Here is a 23,231-nt window from a genome sequence, read left to right as displayed (position 1 = left end):
AAGCGCAATAATAGGATGAAAAGCCTTTTAAAGCTGGGGAGAGGAGATACAACTTCCTGCAGACTCACTTCAGCTTTTTACTTACAGTGTAATTGTGATTGGTCACAGTCACCGGCTGTCCATCTTCTGTATAGTAGGTCTCTGTGAAGTCTGGACCTAAAAGCTCGCTGGGAACGAACAAGAGAAAAAGAGAAGGGAGAAAGGTGGCGGGTGAGATAAGATTTAACTTTAATGATCCCTGAGGAATTTAGGTCCCAGCAGCAGGAAAGAAAAATACAGGCAGAGGCTGTGATCACACAGAACATATTCAGCTATTTCAGGATGGTTATCATTGACAAATTATTCCATACACTAAAGGAACCTGTGTTTATCCACTTGGAGCACTTAGAGCGTTATATCGTCCAGAAACAAATGGAGACAATGGAGACGTTATCTGAGAATGTTTCTGCTTAGCCGTATTTGGTCATCAGATAATCTTATGGTATAACCAACAGCATCAGGCCGAGAGAGCCTTGACAAAATCCTAAATTTTTTCTTCTTTAGTCAGCCAATGATGTTAGGTGATGACATTAACTAATGTGATTAGCTTGACTCATTAAGTGACTGTGTGGTTGCTCAGCAATGACAAACAATGTTTCCTGATGTGCTTCATGTGCAGATCTCCAACAGTCAAGGATGAGTGGCTCACTTCAGGTTTCAATGCTTCATAGTGTGTTGTATAAGTTTAGTGAATTGGAATAAAGTTAAAGAGGGATATTATATCAAGTACATGATGGAATATCAAAGTTTATAACTGCAATACTAGAAAGTTCACCAGACATTTTATATCTTGCCCATATATTTGTTGAAAATACATACAGAATATGTACATACAGTATATTACATTTGCGTATGGGATAGAATAAACACTTAAAGGTCAATTCAACATTTTGTCATAATTTAATCAGAGCAGGGGATGACTACCTTTTATATGATTGATGACAATTTCACACATGTCGCCTCTTCAGTCACTGTCCATAAAAATTCACCCCCCTGTGCAGTTGTCATGAAGGAGGAAATTAGCTATATAGACCAAAACTGTTTTTTGTGCCAGGCTGTAAACATGTTTATTTCTGTTGTAAAGTTGAACATTTTAACATGGGAGTCTATGGGGACTGACTCACTGTTGGAGCCAGACTCTAGTGGTCATTAGAGGAACTGTAGTTTTTATTACTTCAGTGTTGGTTTCATGTTTCAGCCCGGAGTTTGCCGCATGCAAATATCGCAATATACAATATTATCGCAAAACGGTTGTTTGTATTTTATGTTTCAGGTTTAAGTGATGCTGCCACTAAACAGCAGTTCAAAGTTATATTTTGCACATGCCTAGGTACCTAGGTAAAAGTAAGCAAAACAGTTAGATGAGGGTTGGAAAGATATATATGGTGGGAAATATTGCAATATTCGATAATATTGAATATCGGCACAAGTGTAGTCAGTATATCTTGGCCTCTGCTTCTTCATTTTTCAATTTTGTTTTTTAAAATTCGGTCTCTTGTGAGTCCACAACTTTGTAGAGGTACTATATTAAATAGCTGGAATACTCATATTAGACCCATATTAGTGTCTAATATCAAGTATTATCCTTGCAGAGAGCTGGCAGACATGTTGGCATGTCCAGGTGGTGAGTGACAGTTATAAGCTCTTGGTTGAATCTTTGAGATGGAAACATAATAAACAGGAAACATGTCAGGGACTGGTAACCTCTTTCATCATAACCACGTAGAGTAACAACATAACTGACTGATATGTGAGACCTATGATATCCCTAACACACTTACCTCCTGAATCTGTGCTTTGAAGAAAAGGTGTGAAGTCACACAAAGCTTTAAAAATATTCACCCCTCTGTTTCTTACTTGCTGACATCCCCTGGATCATTCTCTGACATTGCCAGGATTGATTGCAAAAAGCATAATCTCCTTCAAATTAAATGTTGTATCAGCAGGACCGGAGTCTTTCATGTTGATGACAAAAAGTTACAAAGAAAGAAAAAATATCCAAATGGCTTCATTGAGATTGTATTGTGTTTGATTTATCTATTAATTATCTGATGCAAATTCTGATGTCTTTACTGACACTTTTGTCCCTGCTGTGCTGAAAGAGACATTGCAGAGCAGCTGCTAAAGATAAAGAAAAGAGATTTTTGTTTGATGTCTCCTCAAAGGCCACCTCACAACAAAATTGCATCGGCTCCGTTTTAGCCTGCAGGAGAAGAGGGTGACATTTGTCATGTCTGGGAATGAAGAAGTTGGCTGTCAAATGCCAAGATGTCCCTGGACAAACTCTTCAGTGTTACAGATGGACGGAGCAGCACGAGGACACTCGGCCTCGCTCAGCCTTTGTGTGCAGCTGAATTACTGACCAGGCAGGAGAGACACACCAGCAGCAGATCCCTGAGCACAAATGGAGACAGACGTAAAAAGATGAGCCCAATCTCCATTTGGTCCCGGGGGCCCTATTGTATTATTCATTGAGGGGGACCGTAATGGAACATAATCCAGCTTTCTCACCCCTTTTACTTCAGACAATTTGCTCTGCTATATAAAAAGACTGTCTTACATGGAAGTCCTCTAAAGTTAATTCGATTGCTGTGTGTGGACCAGCTTCAGTCAGCGAAACTCAACTCCATCTTATTCAGGGCAGTATTTACATAGCATTTTCATCAAAGGAAGAGGGAAGAAAAAGCAGATTGCTTTTCATGGCAGGTCACTGTCTTTCAAGCTGTCAGGATGGTGCAGAAACAAAGATCACTATTTCTCCTAAGGCTTAATTAAAAACCTGGAAAAGAGTGAGATTGAGTCCAACGCAAAACCTTGAAAGTTAGCAAACACTAGAATAAATGTGCACATACAGTATTCAGTGCTTATATGGTAAATGTCCTCTGTGCTGAAGCAAAAACACTGGTCTACAACTCAAGGAACAAGCTGAATTGAAGCTGTCAGGCTTGGTTCTGGCCAATTTTAAATAGTGTAACTAGGGCTCAGGTACAGGACTAAAGTCAAGAAGCAAAGATTAGCAGATGTATCAGAACAGTAACATAGTTAGCGTCTCTTATTTGTTTATGCTGTTTGTTAGCTTGTGGCTGACACAGTGTTATGGTTTGTGCTAATGCTAACTCTCTCTCTCTGTACTGACAAGATTTCAGGTTTATTAAGCCCCACCCCCGTCCCTACAAATTAATCGGATTGGTTCCTTAGGTTTGTTATGTATGAAACCCTGGCTGTTTGAAACTGTCATTGGTTCAGTGCAGTTCAAGGTGGAAATACTCAGTCATGGTATCAGGGGCTCATCATATGTTTTGTATTATATAAAAACATATATCATATGGATGCTAACAAGGTTAAACATTTAAATATTACTATTGCAGTTTATCTTTCAACGTTGATTATCTTACATACTTATACTTTGTCTTTGTTTTGTTACATCTCACACAATTTCCATGAGTGATATTCATAGACACTAAAAAGTTAAACAGGAATTGGAGATCTTCTAACCATCAGCAATTTACCAGGTTCTGTTCTCTGAGAATAAAGTAAATAAAAATAAATTGTTCTGGTTGATTTAGGGTTTTTTGTGTGACGGTTGGCTCATTCATGCTTGGCGACAGATTGACTGGCACTGTTTATGTTGGAGGTGAAAACAGGCCAGATTTTGTTTTTGTGGCTCCAGCCATTGTTTCTATAAGTTGTGATGGGATTGTATTTAGCAAAGAAACTGCTGAGATCTGGGAACATGGGGACATCCCCACAAATAGATAATGAGGCAAAAACACCAAAGCATCAGATGATCAGACTTCTTGTAAACAAATTTATTTTTAATTTATCAAGGTAAGCTTCCACTTTATTTAGATGTAAAACTTAACGTGAAATGTTACTTATAATTGTTTGTTAAACAGGAAAACTGTAAGTAAGAAATAAGTAAGAAAATACAACTGAACTGGAAACTTGGTCTCTGAATGGTGTTGCTTGATTACAACAGCCACCAGCTAGCCTTGGTGTTTTTTAGCAATGTCGCCAAATTACAAGATCTTAGCATAATATTGCAATATTATCATCATCTTAATAACTTGAGGTATAAAATAAAACCCAAATTGTCATAAACCTCTTTTCTTTAAAGGTACTATATGTCAGAATGTGAAGGAATTTACATGTATTAAACTTCTCCTGTGTTTTATTTGAAGTGTTGATCCATAAGAAGATATATTGGAACAATATATAAGTACAAAAAACCACCTCAATGTAGTTTTACATCTCTTCTCTCAGGCTTCTCTAGTAACAACAGGTCGGTGAGCCAGTCAGAAGAGAGGAAGCTCTGAGCCTATGTTTTGGCTTATTTATTTATGCTTCAATCTGCTAGGGCAGAAGCATGTCAGATAAGAACACAAGGAGATGGAGGCCATCTTAGACAATGCCAACCACCCTCTACACAACATTCTGGCAGGACAAAGAAGCAGCTACAGCTGCAACAAATGTCTCATCGCACTGCGCTGCAGAACAGAGAGGTTCAGGAGATCCTTTGGCTGTAGAACACTTCAGTCAGTCTATCTATCTATCTATCTATCTATCTATCTATCTATCTATCTATCTATCTATCTATCTATCTATCTATCTATCTATCTATCTATCTATCTACCTTTCTATCTGTGAACTTATTTCTATGTAAAAGGACTTGTGATGTCAGGTTGATATTCGTTCCTGAGTGATTGGCCTCAGTGGCTCTCTTCCATTCCCCTACAGCATCAACATTGTGCAACACTGGCTAACATTAGCTTGGAAATGGAGGCCTAACGATGTCAACAAACAACTCCAACACTAACTCCACATGAGCACAATAAAAAAAGTTTTATCTAATGAAGCCCGTCTGGATAAACAGGAGTGTGACCAACGTCATGGGGAAAACTAGGATTTAACACCAGCTGATAACAAAAGAGCCAAAGTATCTTGGATGCCAGTGCCACCATCTTGCTTCGGTTACATCATCTGGAGCCAGAGTGTACACAGTAGCAATCAGCAGGAGGCCCCGTAGTATCGAGATCCATACACCATACACCTTCCCGTCCTAATCATTATGTCACACACCTGTTTTATAGCATCAGTTAAGTAATAAAAAACATTCTTATCAAAGAAATGAACCCTTGACATTTTAGGGATTTTTTTAGGTTTGGGTTTTTAGGGTTTTTTTTAAGTTTAGGAACCTTGACCTTTCAGATTTTTCTTTGGCATTATATGCTGACCAAGAATCACTTGTCATTGCCTGTGGATGTTCTCATTAGAAACTGACAGGATAGGTGGAATGTCAAATTTCAACAAGTCAACAACACAGACACAGTCACAGTCACAGTCACCTGATATAAACAGGCCTCTGCCATCACCAGACCTCATGAGCAAACACAGCCACATGCAGCCAGTGTTACAGCTGCTTAAATGAACATATCACATGAAAATGACTAGAAGTGACTGGAACACTGGAGGAGGTCTTATTCAACAGGCAGGGCAGGCTGAGGGCCGCTGGGACTGATAGGATAACAAGGAATACCAGAGTCAGTAAATGGCTCCATTGTCATGATGTACTGAGCTAGCTGAATCACAAGCTGAAAATTAAATACAGTAAATGCAGTTGATGCAGTTGGGTTAAAATAAAGCTTTTCTGGACAGTTATTAACAGTAGAGTAGAGGCTTTAAAGCTATAACAGTTTCTACTCTTGCCTGGATTCAGACTGAAAGATTCCTTTGTCCAGGAGAGAGACACAACTTCTTTCATCCTTATCTATGTGGCCACACACCGATGTTCTTTAAAGCTCCATTGACAATGGATTTTAAAGGATGGAGAAGGAGAATGTGTCTTTGATAGTATCCATGGTGATATCCCAGGGATCAGGCTACATTTTCTGGTTCACTGATAAATGTACATGAAGATCAGTTAAACATTCACAGCTGACAAAAGCGATCAAAGTTTCCAGGGAGCATCAATTATCACTGCTGTCAGGTAAAAACCTTGTGTTCAGGAACAAAGAGTGGTTTTGAATTTGTCTTTATGATGAAGCATTGTGTGGGTTTTAAATATTTGAGCAGAGAGGGATGTTGGAATATACACAAGGCGCCTGTGTGTGCAAATCTGCAAAAAGATCCTCATATGTATACATGCATATTGGGATGTAATTGCATATTTGGTATTTGATGGGCAGTGCTATGTAAAAAACAGTCATCATTATTTTTGTATACAATGGACTGTCATTAAAACATCCACACACACACACACACACACACACACACACACACACAATTATTTAATTAAAATAAAAAAAACAAAAAGAGAGATATTTTAGTGGTGGAAAACAAACTTACAGACCAACATTAGCATCACTAGAGTTATGCTGTAACATACATCTTCAAAATTTTGTGACACCACAAGGCTAGACTTTTTTATGGCATGCTGATGCTGAAGAAAAGGTGAGGAAGGTCTCAACAATGAAGACTGAACACTGAAGACTGTTCATATCAAGACTAAATTTAATGACAATATGCTGACTGCTAATGAAGAGTTCCTGCTCTGTACCAGGAAGACATGGCAGATTTTTCTTATTGACTGGATATTCCAGTTGTCTATCTACCTTTGAAGGCTGAATGAATAATGTCAGACATGTAATATTAGACAGTGGGTGTGTGATTGTACAGTTGGTTTAATGAGGGTTTAAAATACTGAGCATGGTCAATATAGTACGATTTAATATTCAATAAATCAGGGAAAATAATAGGAGCGTAGCTAAAAAAGCAAATATACAAAGATGTCTCTCACTGACCAAAGCTCACTGTTCAGGGTAGTCTTAACTCAAGGTCCACTTGCTAGCTTTTTCCAGAGCTTTAACCACATGTCACGCTCCATCACAACTCCATCCACTGATGAAGAATGAGATGTTACCTCAGAAAATGCTAGTAAGTAATAAATTAAGAATATTTTGTCAGTCTTGAATTACCTTGAGCTAACACAGACATCTACACACACAAACTGTATGTGAGTTTCATGCACTTCCTGTTATGAAGCTTTCAAAGAAATCAGCTCGCCATATTCTTAACTGCTTGAAATTTGATCTAGATAAGGGAAACTGTTTTCTTATGACTGTCACAGATCATCTGACTCAGCGCTAAACAAACATAGTTATTTCATTTCGTCTAAGGTTTTGCTAAAATACTCAATAGAAAAATATCATGAGGCACTGAGCAGTTCATTATGCAGAGAGAGAACATGCTCTGTGTATGTGTCTACATGCACATGTTCATTATAAGTCATTAGATAAATGTGGCTTGTTTGTCCCAACATGCAGATGACTGCACTTTCAGATTCCTCAGACATTATGTCTTGTTGGTCTTATACGACAACTGGGAATAAGCAAACTGCAGATTAATAAACAGCCGGGGGTGGGTCTTACTTTCAGCCTAATCAAGGCAGAGTAGTTCACCTCAATCAGGAAAAGGTTACAGCCGAGACAACTCCAAACAAACTCCAACAGAAGCAAAAAGAAATCATCCACATTGAAACTAAACTAAAAACACCCCTTGAAAAAATAAGTCGCACTGTTACCTACAGAAAATCATGACAACAAAAATCAGCTTTTATCTGCCTCTCTGCTTCATCCTGACATTCATCATCATCTGATTTCACTGCTTCAGCAAACATAACATTGAAACACACAGATATAAAATCTCCTTCCAAATGTTCATTTTATTTTCTGATAACTGCCACAACAATAAAACACTGAATTTTAACTTTATTTCTTTGAATCACTATTAAAACATGTACATGTAAGACTGGAAGCAGCTACTGTTGCTCTGTCCATCGATCAAAATTACACCCATCAACACATGGTATATAATTAATTATATAAATAGATTAATATATAATTATATTAATCTATTAGTATAATTATATATATAATTATTATATATAATATTATTATATTATATAATCTATATCATTTTTTGGTATAAGTGATGCTGCCACTAAACAGCAGTTCAAAGTTTTATCTGTTACATGCCAAGGTTCAATGTACAGTAACCAAAGCAGTGAAATGAGGGCCAGACCCAGCTGAAGAGCAGACCCCAAAACTGCAAGAAAAAAAAAAAAGGTTTGTTACCATCATGTTTGTCTTAATACCTAAAGCCAAAGGCTGGTCTCATCCCCTTCCAGTGGTGTCTAGGTGTATTTTTGCCCACTTCAACAAAATTATATGTTATTTTTGTGATGTTGGTAGCATCTTGCTTAAGTACTTCAGTACTACACTTTTTACCCTCATCTTAGTACAGTACTGTCACAATGCTGGAGTTTACCGACACATTCTTAACGTAAGACTGAAGAGTTAAAGCCACACAGTGGTTTTGGCTAACCAGGATTTCTCTCAGTGACCACTCCACCACTTCAAACACCCACTGACTGTCTGAGTCAATGAATTTCATCAACTAGCCCTAAGCTCCTTTTCAAATGCATGCAAAAATAAAAGGTACATTAGATGCGATGAAGTGTTTCTCATCAGATTTAGAAGCACACAGAATCAGAAGTGAAGTCTTCAACTGATGTTACCAGTGAACCATGAAATCAAGCTGCTCAGGAACAACAGAACTGAACACTGAAGGGTGTTGTTCTCATTTCTTGTCTCAAACTGTTTTTACTCGCCACTCAGTTTCTGTTGTCTTTTGAAGCATCCACGCTCTCTCCTGCATGTGCTAGAGCAACATTGTTAATATTACTGCTTAAGAGCAGCTGGTTTCTGAGTTCTGATACCTCACTACTCTGAAACATGGCAGCTGTGTCAGTCGGATTTCAGTACAGTCCATCAACACAGAAAACACCTCTGTTATGAAAAACCAATATGCTTCATTACAGGGGGAACTAAATTGTAAAAGTTGGATGGGTAAAAAATACCCTGCAAACTCTTTTATGAGACTACATATGAGCATATGAAAACATTTCAATGCAATACTGAAAAGGGCATATATATGCCATATGTACAGTGCATCCGGAAAGTATTCACACCCCTTCACTTTCCCCACATTTTGTTATGTTACAGCCTTATTCCAAAATGGATTAAATTCCTTTTTTTTCTCATCAATCTACACACAATACTCCATAATGACAAAGCGAAAAAGGTTTTTTGAAATTTTTGCAAATTTATTAAAAATAAAAAAACTGAAATATCGCATGTACATAAGTATTCACACCCTTTGCTATGACACTCAAAAGTGAGCTTAGGTGCATCCTGTTTCCACTGATCATCCTTGAGATGTTTCTACAACTTGATTGGAGTCTACCTTTAGAAATGTAAATGCTACCAAGCATCTATAAAAGTAGATTTCCATGTGCTGTTTGATTATAAAGCAGGTCTAAGTTTTATATTAATACTGAGAAGTATCAAAGCACTCAGTTCACAGAGAAATGCACAAAGCTTTCAGCCTTCAGGACTTCTGGAACTAGATAGATAGATAGATAGATAGATAGATAGATAGATAGATAGATAGATAGATAGATAGATAGATAGATAGATACTTTCTTTATGCCGTAGGGGAAATTCATGTGTCCATTGTTGATAATAATAATAATAATGATAATAATAATAATAATAAAAACAGCTAATAATAAATAAACAATAATCAAATTAGTCAATTTCCTTTGGCTGAGGTGTTCTACAGCCTGATGGCAGTGGGAACAAAGGATCTCTTGATACTCTCTGTTCTGCAGCGCAGTGAGATAAGATGTTTGTTGCACCTGTAGCTGATTCTCTGTCCTGCCAGAATGTTGTGGAGAGGATGGTTGGTATTGTCCAAGATGGCCTCCATCTTACATTGCATGCATCTCTTCACAACAGTCCTGAGTGAGTCCAGACTCCTGCCAAACACAGACCTAGCCTTTTTGACCAGCTGGTCCAGTCTCTTTATGTTCATGTCTGACATGGTGCCACTCCAGCAGACTGCAGCATAAAAGAGTGCACTGGCCACCACTGACTGATAAAACATGTGCAACATGTCACTGCAGATGTCAAAGGACCTGAGCTTCCTGAGGAAAAAGAGCCAGCTCTGCCCCTCCGGTAGATGGCATCCATGTTAAGGGACCAGTCCAGTTTACTGTCCAGATGCACACCTAGTTATTTATAAGTGTGAACCACTTTAATGTCCTTCCCTAACTGGCTAAAAGGTGGGCCTAGACCTCTGAAAGTCAATGACTATCTCATTGGTCTTGGAGGTGTTGAGAAAGAGGCAGTTCTTGTCGCTCCATTCACTGATCCCTGTACTCCTCTTCTTGCCCACTCCTGATACACGCCACAATAGCTGTGTCATCCGAGTAATTCTGGATGTGGTAAGACTCAGAATTGTATTTAAAGTCCGCCATATACAGGGTGAACAGGAGCAGAGCCAGAACAGTCCCCTGTGGAGCCCTAGTGCTGCTCATCACTGTCCCTGAGACACAGTTACCCAGCCTGATGTACTGTGGTCATCTTGTCAGGTAATCCACTATCCAGGACCTGAAGCAGGGATCCACCCCCATACCTTCCAGCTTGTGTGTGGCAGATGTGGGGACTCAGTCTGCATTGTTATTGTGGATATTAACCATGTTACTGCGACCCAGACATTTGTCAGTATTGCTGTACCTCCTTAGGTCAGATAAATTATCCGCAGTTTAACCGAGTTAATTTTTCAGTAACTATACCCATTAACGTTAAATTCATTCAGATTTACCAGCATTTTAAACCAGCAGGAGATGAAGTGGTGGAGACTCCCTATCTGTCAACTGTCTGTTCCTCCATTATTTGTATTCTTTTAGTCCGGAGGTGTACCACATAAAAAATCAAATGGGTTTCTCATAAAAATATTCCATGTTATGTATATTGTCATATGAAGTCTTTGCAGACTGTCCAGCGTCTTGATTTGCAGTGCTTCTCATATTTCTTCTTCCTTCCTGCTGCAGGACAGTGGGTACGCTTGTTTTCTCCTCCAGTCCAGCTTGTGAAGGTGGCGTGGGTCTGTCATCATCTGGTTCAGGACGGGACTCTTGCTCAAACTGAGCAAGGCAGAACCGAAGTTGCCACAACCGTTTGTTTACAAGACATGCAGAAGATGTCGTTGCCATGGTAGTTGCTGGCAAGCCCAGTGTGTTCTGATTGGTCAGCTCCAGAGGTAAGAGGTGGGCCTTAAAGAGCCCAGAGCTCTAACAGAGCCTTTCAGACAGAGGGTGAAATGAGTACAGTATAAAATGTTTTATACCTGGGTGTCTATCGCAGTTTTGTACAAAATAGAACCAATTTTTTGGAAAAATTGACAAAACACAACAGTGAATGTTCTGTGTTTGAGTTATGTCATGCAAATGGAGCTGGGTTTTCTCCTCTCTCGATATTCCAACTAAACATGAAAACAGATTTCCAGCATCTGTCTCTCGGTTGGAACTGGATCCTTGGGGCCGTATACGACAGGCACTGATGTCACAGCCTGCGCTACCTGGTTCAGTTCATTCATTGACTCTGCCACGCTCCCGCTCCACTCTGCTCCACTGCAATCAGGACAATCACACACACCTGCTACTTACCTGCACACACACCTGATTCCAATTGACTTTGCCACTATTTAGTCTCCAGTTTTCCACACACTTGTTGCCAGAATGCTCTTTGCTGTTTCTCATGCAAGACTTTCCAGCATTCACTGTTTGGCTCTCCCGTTGCAGACTCAGCCTGTCTTTGATTCTCCTTCATCCCCTTTTTCCCAGTAAACGACCTTGCCTCTTTGGTCCTTGTAAACGCTGCAGCTCTTTGAAAGTGAGTCTCTGTATACTGCTGTTTCCCTGTGGAGAAATGTTGAGTTTTTGCCTGTGCCATTTTTTGCTATCAATTCCTGCCTGCCTGTATCATTGCCTGTGGTGAATATTAAAGGATATTAAGAACTGAATCCTGAGAGTTGTGTGTTGCATCTGGGTCTACCCCCGGTCTGTTACGCTGCCATGCGAAATATTGTCTTGTTGAATAGTCTGAAAAATCGGAGGAGTATTAGGGCCTGAGCTCCACACCTTCAGGATCAAACAACTTGATCAGTTGTCTTATTGTGTCTTGCGATATAACATATCCCCTCTGAATTGCACCCAGGTGTAACTATCGATATTCTTGCATTTGTCCATTACCCACTATTTCAGTTTGCACAAATGCAGCCACCTCTTCCAAGCATTTTTTTTCTTCTGAACAGACAGCATTAGGACTTTGAAGAGATTGTGCCGAAACACTTACAACTACACTGTGTTTATGAGCCAAAAGAGAGAATTTCTTTGTTGCTAAAGCCGATTCTGAAGTACATTTTTACCAGTTCATATTCTATACAAGGCATCTTGTAGAGGCAGTCATACATTTGATATCTCGTAAGGTCGACTTTAATCTTGAAATGTCAAGTTTATTCTCGAAAGGCAAAATTAATATAAAAATCCTCCTCTTCTGATTTGTTCGACTTTATTCTCAACATTTCGAATGGAACAGCAGCATTTCAGTGAATGGAGTGAAAAGAACTGCCATTGGATTGTGAGTTTCTACTTCAGCAGGGAAATCACAGCTTTCCTTGCCTGTCTTTCTGAGTTCAGTCTTTGCAGTTTCCTCTTGTAAAGACAGATTTTGTTGTAGTCCTTGTGCTGCAGGGGACACCCTGACAAGGTTGTCTGTGTGGCATATAGGATATTTATTTAATATTAGTTAATTGCCCACTCATTAATGTGTGCTGTTTTATATGTATATATGTTTTATATTTTTAGCCACCCCTGTTAAAATTTTAAACATTTGTATTCAAGGCACGAGACCACCTATGAGGCTATATAAGCTTTGGGCGAGCTGCATTCTTCAGTTGGCAGTTAACGTTTTTTAAGTAAAACAACTGAAGACCAGCTCACCCACAGTGCCTTTTGTTATTTGTCCTCACGGGTGGGTAAATTAGGTGAAAAAGGGTCGTACATGTTGTAAATATTGTATGCTTTTTGTTTTGTGTATTGTTATGTGCTTTCGATAATTTTGCTTATATGTTAAATGTGTAACTGTCGGTGTTAGCTTAGTGTTTCTAACGGAAGAGAGTGAGAGGTGAAGTTTGCCCTGCTCCGCTGGTGGATGTGTGTGTGTGTGTGTGTGTGTGTGTGTGTGTGTGTATGTGTGTGTGTGTGTGTGTGTGTGTGAGAGTTAATGTTATAGTGTTTTATGGTTTACATTTTGTCATTAGGTTCCAATAGTTTAGTTATTTTCTAACTGGGCAGTTAATAACGATAAATAACAGCTACAGCGTGAGCTGCAGCTGATTAACAACACAGCGCAGGAAAGCGCTCAGGCTGCGGTGCTGCAGCAATAGGAAGAGGGAGATTTTCTTATAGATACATTGTAAATATGATTGTTTTGTGATATATAAAGGCGAATAGGATAATTGTTTATATAGGGAAAGATTATAATTGTAAATAGTAAAATGAAATAGAATTAACATTGTAAATATCTGGTGAATAGTTTTATTGCATTTTCGAAATAGGGTAATTTTGATATTGTGATTATTGTGATGATTGAATTGATTTAGTTGGCAGTTAACGTTTTTTAAGTAAAGCAACTGAAGACCAGCTCACCCACAGTGCCTTTGTTATTTGTCCTCACAGGCACACATTTTTTTAAAAGTATGTCACCCCTGGAGTACGCAACATCATCTGCACATAGAACTCATTTTTTTCTCGGTTCCCTACAGTGAGCAGGTGATGCAGATGATTGCAGAGTCGTTGCTGCCAACTCATTAATATGAATGTTGAAATATGTGGGGGTCAGAGAGCATCCTCACCTTAAACCTCTATTCTGAGTGAGCCTTTTTTTGTTTTATTATCTATCTCTCCTTTATACACATATGTGAAATGGCATCAAACGCTTTATTATTACTGTTTAATATTTATTTACCCTGTGTCTTGAAAGTACATAGGTACCTGCATTGTGTCTGTATTTATCTGTGCAGAAGGTTTTGCTTTGACAATGCTCTCGACAGTGACATCGGTCAATCCACTTCTCTGGCTTCCCCTGTAGTTTTTCACTTTGACTTATGAGACAAGGCTCTTGAGCCAATTCTTTGAATATGACATTTATTTTAGTAGTCTGTCTTAACTTCCACAATCTCTGTTCTCCTTGACTTTGGAGAACAGGAAGCTGTACATCATGTTCTTGATATTTATGTATTATGAGCAGAATAAAAGTTTGTGGGACATGTTTCTGTCAACAGTCCTCCAACCTAAACAACAGTGTACATACAGTAGTTTTGACAGTTTGCCACATGAGTGTTTTCTGATCTGGAACCCCTGTTGTCAGTCTCTCATAAAACAGGTTAATTTGACTGTTTTCAGATCCTCTAAGGTTTATGTAACTTATAAAGAACTCATAGGAAATCTGATCTAATGATTTTCCAGCTGTCAGTCCTACACACTGGATGTTGTTTACAGTTCTATATTTGCTAAACTGCAATTAAAGGTGATCACAAGCTGCAGATGCCAGTCTACACACTGTGACATATTCTCACTTCCAGTGTAGACAGGAAGTTAAAAGACAAAACTAGAGGGGCATCGAGTGGCGCAGTGGGTTGAGCAGGCACCCCATATGTAGAGGCCACAGTCCTCGCTGCAGCCGGTCCCGGTTCGAATCCCGCATCGGACGGACCTTTACTGCATGTCATTCCCCCTCTCTCTGCCTCCCCATTTCCTGTCTCTCTCTACTGTGCTATCCAATAAAGGAATAAAAAGCCCAAAAAATATACTATATAAAAAGACAAAACTAGAGCTGGAGCATGGAAAAGTGCAATTATTTGTGCCACTACAAGAGGGCGCTCATCAGGGAAATGTTTTGTTTTTTTGTCACAGAAAAAAAGAGAGAAATTAAGAACAGAATTAACATTGCTTTTTTTCTCATATGCAGTCGATTAACATTTCTCTGTCTGTAAGTGACAGACTTTCACTTCATGTTTCCAGAGATCGCTTGTGTTTCCGCTCTTACATTAAAAAACTGAACCACACTACGACCACACAACTTAGTTCTCTCCGCCATAGACACTAAGAGCACGGTCTCTCTCTCTCTCTCTCTCTCTCTGTGTGTGTGTGTTGCACTGAATTCCAGGGTGACACAGAGCTGCCCATGCCCCCCAGGGTCTGAGAGAGAGGGAGAGGTCTTCTTTGGATTAGTAAAAGCGAAAATGCATTATTCATAGACAAAAGTCTAACTCAGAAACAGAGTTGGTGAGATAAAATGTGCTGGAGAACTTTTATAGCGCAATATTTAACAGGAATATTATCTTAATTTTTCAAGTCCCAAAAACGGAGCCAATAACGTTTTTTATTGAGTGGCTGAAACAACACAACAAGCCTGAAAGCCCCACTGCTGTTAGTTATGTGTACAAATGAACTACTGCCAAGAGCTTGCAGAGAAACGGTGAAAGGAAGGTGGGGGTTAGAGTTGACCCATTGCCCTACTGACAGAGAGACATGAGGAAACACAATGGTTGTGCATACACATCCTCCTGTTGCCCACACACTTCCTCACATGTTCAGTTTTGCCATATGTTGTTAATCATCTCCCCCCTCCTTGGTCTGGGTATGAGCCTCTTTTTCTTGCATAATCATATCATAATGAATGACACACCTCCCACAACCTAAATTAAATCAAGACCAACTATAAATTGTATTTTGCTGAAAGAGCTGCAAATGTTCTTATCAAAAGAAACCTGGCTCCGTGCCGAATGAAAATTAAAAATAAAAAGATGTAATTGAAGAATTGTGCATTTGTGAAATGAACACATTGTGCTGAAGCTCAGACAAAGGAGGGTGAGAGAGGACATTCATCACGTCGAAGGGAAGCGCTGAATGATCCTGGGAGCAAGACCGCTGGTGATAAGACAACAGAGAAACGACAGCAGCCAGGTTTCAGGTGCTGTTTCCTATAGCGACATTAAAACATGGCTCGCCCTTTCATTGTGGATTGTATTGAGAAAATAAATACTTTAGTCCTAATTACAGTTTTCACAGGCCGAGCTGGATTTAAACTTAGTTAATGGCATCTGGAGGGAAAAATCAATGGCATAGTTGCAGTTAATGTAATTATGCAGCTCTCCCTGCTCCTCTCTGAGGCCTCTGGAAAAACAGATCTAACATCTGAGGCCGCGATGACATACTACAGCAGACAAAGTGCTAGAGAGGAAAGAGCTAAAGAACAGAATCAATGAATTGGTTTGACTGCATGAAACCAATAGCTGCTGTTTATTAAAGCTGCAATAATCAATTATTTTCATATGAACAATGGACTAAATGGCTTTGAGCTGTTTCTCATAGCAACAAACCATTAGAGAATTATCACTAACTGCTTTTTAGCCTCTTTTAGTTCACTTTTGGTTTTACTCCCCTCTCTTCACCCAAGTTTCCAGCAGCACCTTCTGTTTTCAGTGACAAAGCTCTGATAAAGGCACAGTCCACTACCTGCTCCACAGCAAACAGCAGCCAAACAATTAGCATCTAGCTGGTTAACATGTGGCAGCTAAAGAGCCAGAGATTCTTAATGTTACATGTGTAAATGGGCCGTTGTTTGCTACCCTGTTAGATGTAAGTGTTAAATCAGATATTATGTTCTCGAATTGGCCAAGAAAAGAATGAATCAGTTTTAGTTTATCTCTTATAGGCTCAGATCTGATGGATGTGGACACTGGTGTCTGGCAGGCAGAGACACAAGAGATTAAGTGGTGTGATAAAGTATGCTGTGGATTTATCATCCATCAACAAGTCCTCTGAATCAAGCAACAAAAGTCAGCACCAGACAAAACTTGCCCATGTGTGCTGTAGAAGACATTATGCAGCTACATTATACATACTGCATTTGCAGTTAATATTTTTTGTTGCATTGTGCAATAATTTTTAATGTTGTGCAATAATTTTTAATGTTGTGCAATAATTTTTAATGTAAAAGTTTATTTATAATTTAATTTATGTCACTTGTTTTTAATACGTTTTTTATTTTGTGGGTTATTTTGTACTTAAAGGAAAACATAATCTCAAAGAAAAAGCTATGCAGTTTCTGTATGAGTATTTGAACATTGTTAGTGAAATTGACTGTGATGCAAGGGGGGCGCCAGCTAAAATCTTGCCTAGGGCACCAAATTGGTCAGGGCCGGCACTGCCTCTACCCAAAAAAAAAACATCAGAATATCACTACCTAACACCCAGTTTTATGGAGGAGGATTAGGGCCTGTGAATTTATTTATTTATTTATCTTCAAATTCTGACTTTAATCTCAAAATTCAAGAAAAAAGAAAAAAATCACATGTGGCCTTAATCCTCTCCAGTACAATTTGGATTGGTACAGTAAGAGAGACAGGAAAGTCATGGGGGGAGAGAGAGGGGATGACATGCAGCAAAGGGCCATGGGTCGGACCCACTGTGGCCAGGACTAAGCCTTTGTGGTACACGCTCTACCAGGTCAGCCACCTGGGTGCCCTGGCAACAGCTATCTTAAAATGCTGGGCGTGTATTAGCATCCCAAAATTATGAAATAAATAAAGATAATAGAGAAAGAGACACTGAAGGGTAAAATAATTACTTTCACTGTGTGCTTTAGTGTAATGAAAACATTTAAAACATCTGGATGATGATCAAAACTTCTGAACATTTAAATGTTTTAAGAAGCTCCTGACTGTGTGTGGTTGTATTGTGCGTTATGGATGCTGTCTGAGGAAGTGGAAGAGGTTTGTTAAGTTATTTGCGTCAGCCATCAGTCATCATGAACTTCAGGTGTGAAGTGAAATGAGAGAAGGCAACAGAGCCCTGCAGGACTGAGCCCTGGTCCTGGTCTGCCTCAGACATTCAGCTTCAGAAGGTCACATGTTGGCAGATGAGGCTGTGCCGTCTTTAGGGATACAGACACAATGGTGAACAGGAATGTAGTGTCCATGCATCAGTCATCTGTGTGTGTGTGTGTGTGTGTGTGTGTGTGTGTGTGTGTGTGTGTGTGTGTGTGTGTGTGTGGGTGGGTGTGCAGCTACACAGCCATGCAGAAATGTGGAGTAAACATATAACATTTCAAGGCTGCACAGCTGCTTCTCAGAGGGCTTCCTCTGCACAGGCAAAACAGGAAACACTACAGTCTGCAGGGGAACAAGTCTGCCAGGTCCAGAATCACATCAGCCAAAACCACCACCTGTTCCCTGAGTCCCTCTGACCTCCAGGACTAACTTTCACTGAAGATTTACTCTGTTTCCCTTGAGCCTCTCTAACCCTCTACAACATCACACCCCCTCTTCCTCCTCCCCTTCATCCCTTCATCCTGCCAGCTGACGCGGCTCCAAGTTGGAGTGGTTTTCTTGGGATTTTCCTTCGTCAGACACAGCTGGCTCAGAGGTGCCAGTCATCATGTGAGCTGACATCCCAACCTGGATTAGAACAGATTAACAGAAGAAAGCTCATTATTGATGTTAATCACTGTTAAAGTGGAGACACTGTGGAGCTGCAGCCAAGTTCAAACAAACTAGTTCCTGGGGGGAAAATCGAAGGAGGAACCAGGAAAGAGTTTGGAAAAAAAAGCTGTTGCCAGGAGAGAGCTTAGAAAGTGCCTCCAAACTCTTTCTTAGTAAAGTCAGACTCTCAAAGGGCTCGAGTTCTAATTAACACCTTGTCATGTCTGCCGCCTCGAGTACAGCAATATAATTAGCCCAACTAGACGTGGGATGACGTTTGCTGTGGTCCGTCTCATCATCACACACCACAGATGGCATGTATTGCCCATTTCATTTGGTATCATCCTGGGGTGGCGGTGTAATCAAGGCTTTCATTAACATAAAGAGAGCTTACACTTCATCCACGAGCTCTCAACAGAACATTTGCAATTCAAATTATATGCAGTCGCTAAGTGTGATGCCAACATCCTGAGCTGAATGTGTGAGGAGATAAAGCTGCTGCTCCACCGGCCACTGAACTAATTGAATGATATGGACGATTGTTTTGATGCTATTAATATTTAATAAATGATGATTATCCTGCTTTAATAAGGTATATGTTTGCCTAATTCTTTGTTCTTGCTCATACTAGCGCAACACACACACACCACACGCACACACACTCACACACATACACACACACACACACACTGAACCTGGCTGTGTCCACACTATAGACTGTAAATAAAGATGGATGTAGCCTCTGTGACGTCACCCACACATTTCTGAAGAGCAGTTTTGAAGCTCAGAGTGAGCTGCTTCACTGTCGCCATCTTGGCAGTGTGTGACTTCCGCTCCTAACTACCAGCTAACTTAAAAATGATCAAAGAAGAGTGGTGTGTGTGGAGCAGAGACTGTGTTGCATGCTGGTTTGTGGCAATCATACACTCACCCACCTGTTACTCAAAGAGGCCATAGCCTCAATTCTACATAACTTTAAGCCTTTATAAAAAGTAAACAGGTGAGTTATATAAACAGTTGTCATGAAAGAAGAAATTAGCAATAGAGACCAAAACTGTTTTTGTACCAGGCTGTAAATATGTTTATTTCTGCTGTAAAGTTGGACATTTTAACATGGGAGTCTATTGGGATTGACTCACTGTTGGCTCTACTGGTCATTAGAGGAACTACAGGTTTTTGTTCTTCAGTGCTTCATATTCCAGCCCTAGAGGTTGATGCTTGGTTCACACTGATGTTTTAATTTTAAAATCCATCTCTTTTGCTGTGTTTCATAGGCACAGATTTATGTTTCTGCTGTAAAAGGTCGTCAATTTCATGCATTTTGGCACCATGGGAAAAACCAGTGATGACCGGTACACATACACACATAAACACCCAAAAGGATTGGAGATGAAAAGTTTAACTAACGATACATAAACTGAAACACAAGGATAACGCTACAATGTAAACACACAGCGTCAGGTGGACTGTGGTAAACGCTAGACTGGATCAATCACAGAATTGCTCTGTGATCAGTTGGTACAGTTAGAGGCTAGGGGCCTGACAGCATAATAACACAGCAGCTTTGTCTCTATGACTGATCTAACCTAACACCAACCTAGAGTTTGTTATCAAATCAATGTCAATTTGGCCCCGACTGCACCCCAATGCAAATGCTCAGCATTCTCCGTGAGTGCTCAGGCCTGGAAGTAGCCGGGGTTTCAGTGCTTATGTTTACTCCTGGCATCCACACTCTAAAACATAGAGACTTTCAGAAACACTGCTGGACCTGTTTTATTTTGAAAACTCTGGGGTTGTGTTGTAGTCCGGATGGACAGAAACTAAGACCTTTGGAAATGATGACATGACACCCACAGTCTCTCTTGATTGGCCCCATCAGCCTCGACTACCAGTGGTGAATAGAACATGATAATGAATTACAAGTGTTACTGACCTTGTTGTCTTTGGTAGTAGCTGTTGTTCAGTTAAACTCTGTATTTTAATGCTACAACTGTCTTTGCTGTTCCTCATTCAGAGAATTTACATACTGAACTGCAGAGTATAATAATAATAACTATTTATACAGCACGTTTTAAAAATAGAGTTTGCAAAGTGATTTAACAAACAAATCAAAAGCATTGATGGTCAAAAGCAGGACAGACATATGGTTGAGTTACAGAGGGAGGACAAACAATATGCTTCAGTATAAATAAGGACAGTTAGAAGAAACAGATGCCATGTAGACACACACACACACACACATACACACACACATGCACAGAAACAGAGTAAAAGCAATACAAATAAAAACACAGTAAAAGCAATAAAAGGACTACATCACATAAGCAAGCAAGTCTATAAAAATCTGTTTTAAGAAGTGATTTAAAAGAAGTTAGTGATTCTGCTAGCCTTATCTCCTCGGGTTGTTCCAAAGTAGAGGGACCCCGATGGAAAAAGGACGGTCACCTTTAGATTTAAGCCTCGACTTTGGAACGGCCAGAAGGGCCCGACCTAAGGATCTAAGGCTGTAAACTGGCTCGTATGGGGTTAATAACTCTGCTTTAAAAGTGATCAGGTAATGCGAGTTGTGGAGGATGTATGATTACCTATGGTGACCCAATAGGTTCTGTCTAAAAGGTAGGATTAAAACCAACTAAGTGCTAAGTGTCCTTAACACCAAACCAGCTTTTCAGGTGATTAATTAAAATGGTATGGTCTACTGGTTGCACTTAGGTCTAAAAGAATTAAAATTGTGCTCTCTCCCCGGTCAGCTGCTAAAAGAAGGTCATTTGTTACCTTTAGGAGTACAGTTTCTGTGCTGTGTAAAGCTCTAAAACGGGACTGAAATTTCTCAAAGATGTCATTTTGACACATAAAAGCTGAAAAGTTGGGTTGAAACCACTTTCTAAGACTTTTCATAACAACGAAAGTTTAGAAATTGGCTTAAAATTGTTAAGAACAGAGGGTTTTTTTTTTTTTTAAAGAGGTTGGACCACAGCGTGTTTAAAATTGAATGGAAAGATTCCTTCTGCTAGAGAATGTTGATGATTGATAAAATACTGGGCCCAACTGTGTCGATTACTTCTTTGAGAAATCTAGTCAAGACTACACGTAGTTGATTTCATTTCAGAAATAGTTTTGGGCAAAACAAAGGGCAAGAAACAACTTCAAAATGGTTAAAATAACTACTGGTATCCATACTGGTTTCTAAAACAGGGTCAGGTGGGGTAATTTGTTGCCTTATGTTGATGACTCTATTTATAAAACATCTAAAAACTTCTCACAAATTTCTTGAGAGGCATTGGTAAAATGGCTAGGGGAGGGGGAGGTGACGGAGTCGATAACTTGATTAAAAAAGTCTGGGATTAGAGTGGTTTGCTAAAATTAGATTAGAAAGGATGTTCTTGCTTCTTTAATAGACTATTGGTAGTTCTTCATTGCATCTTTCCCGATTTCATAAAATACATGTATATGGGGGCGTCGCGTAGCGCAGTGGGTTACGCAGGCGCCCCATATATAGAGGCTACAGTCCTCGCTGCAGCTGGCCCCCGGCTCGATTCCCGCATCGGACGGCCCCTTCCTGCGTGTCATTCCCCCTCTCTCTGCCTCCCCATTTCCTGTCTCTCTATTGTCCTGCCCATTAAAGCCCAAAAAATTCTTAAAAAAAAAAAAAAAATACATGTATATGGGTTTTTTTTCAATTTTCTTTCTTTCTCCTGCAGTCTCTCTTTAGTTCTTGTGTAGATTCATTTTTACCAGGGTTGAAGTGTTGAAGTGGATTTTTTGACTTTGTTTAGGGAAATAGAGTCCAGGATAGTCTGACTAGTGTTGATTAAAATAGGAGACCAGCTCCTCTGTGTTACAATTCAGATCAAAAGCAGTTAAAGAAGCAGCAGTAAAAACCTCTTGCATGCAGACATGGGGTAAAAACGCTACAGCAGATGGGTGAATTGTGATTGAAAGGTATTTGGGATAAAACCACAATGAGTAAAATTGCTTTATGGTCTGACACACAAATATCCTTAAATTCAAATTTGTCTGGGTTAAGGGTGTTGATCAAGCCGTCAACACAGTTGACACCGCTGGTTGACAAAGCTGGCGCATGCGTGAATGGCCAGTAAACAATCTGCTTCCTGTTTACATCAGCTCACACATGCTTAGTGTAGGTGAACATCCCAACAACCCCACTAACCTAAACAACAATCAACCCTATGACACCCTCTGATGATAGAAGTGTTTCCTGAAATAGCGCCCCCTATGGCGGCAGGTGTACTGGACCTCAGTCGTCATGGTTACAGTAATGAACATATGGACTGTACCGAAAGTGATGTACCTTTGTCTCCATGGTTACTATAATAACAGTCATGGTTTGGTTAGATTTAGGAAAATATGCTGATTTGAGTTAAAATAAGTATTTCCTCTATATTAGACCTTACCTTATCCTGACTGTTAAAGTCTGACAAAATAATCCAAGGTAAGGTCTACTTGCTTGTCTTTCTGAAGGCTTCATTAGCGAATGGAAGGAATATGACGTCCCTCCATGTAACAAACTCATCAAACTGTCCTCCAAAGATGTAACACTTTAACATATTGACTGCTAACATGCTAACATGTGAACCAGTAACTGCTGTTAGCTACTACTAAACTTAACCCAGTCACTTTTCAAGTGTATGAACCAGGACACAGTTAAGACTGACTGTTCTGGTTCATCAGTCAGAGTTGTGCTCCTGACCTTTCTGTGACCTTTACGCTCATGTGGGCTG

General features: G+C 39.7%; 1 protein-coding gene across 3 annotated transcripts in view; it reads right to left on the bottom strand.

The window, feature by feature from the left end:
• adam19a (ADAM metallopeptidase domain 19a) overlaps positions 1-23,231 on the bottom strand; it is a 243,658-nt gene that overhangs the window by 98,148 nt on the left and 122,279 nt on the right. For all 3 annotated transcript variants that reach the window (XR_008826671.1, XM_056369935.1, XM_056369934.1), the window contains exon 4: positions 86-167. Coding sequence is in view for 2 of the 3 variants with exons in the window: in XM_056369935.1 (XP_056225910.1) it covers positions 86-167 (82 nt within the window). In the remaining variant the exon portion in view is untranslated. The remainder of the gene's footprint in view (positions 1-85; positions 168-23,231) is intronic.

This window comes from Seriola aureovittata, chromosome 23, assembly GCF_021018895.1.
Source record: "Seriola aureovittata isolate HTS-2021-v1 ecotype China chromosome 23, ASM2101889v1, whole genome shotgun sequence".
NCBI classification, from domain to species: Eukaryota; Metazoa; Chordata; class Actinopteri; order Carangiformes; family Carangidae; genus Seriola; species Seriola aureovittata.
The sequence above is the reverse complement of the archived record's forward strand: the minus strand, read 5'-3'. Positions and strand labels throughout refer to the sequence as shown.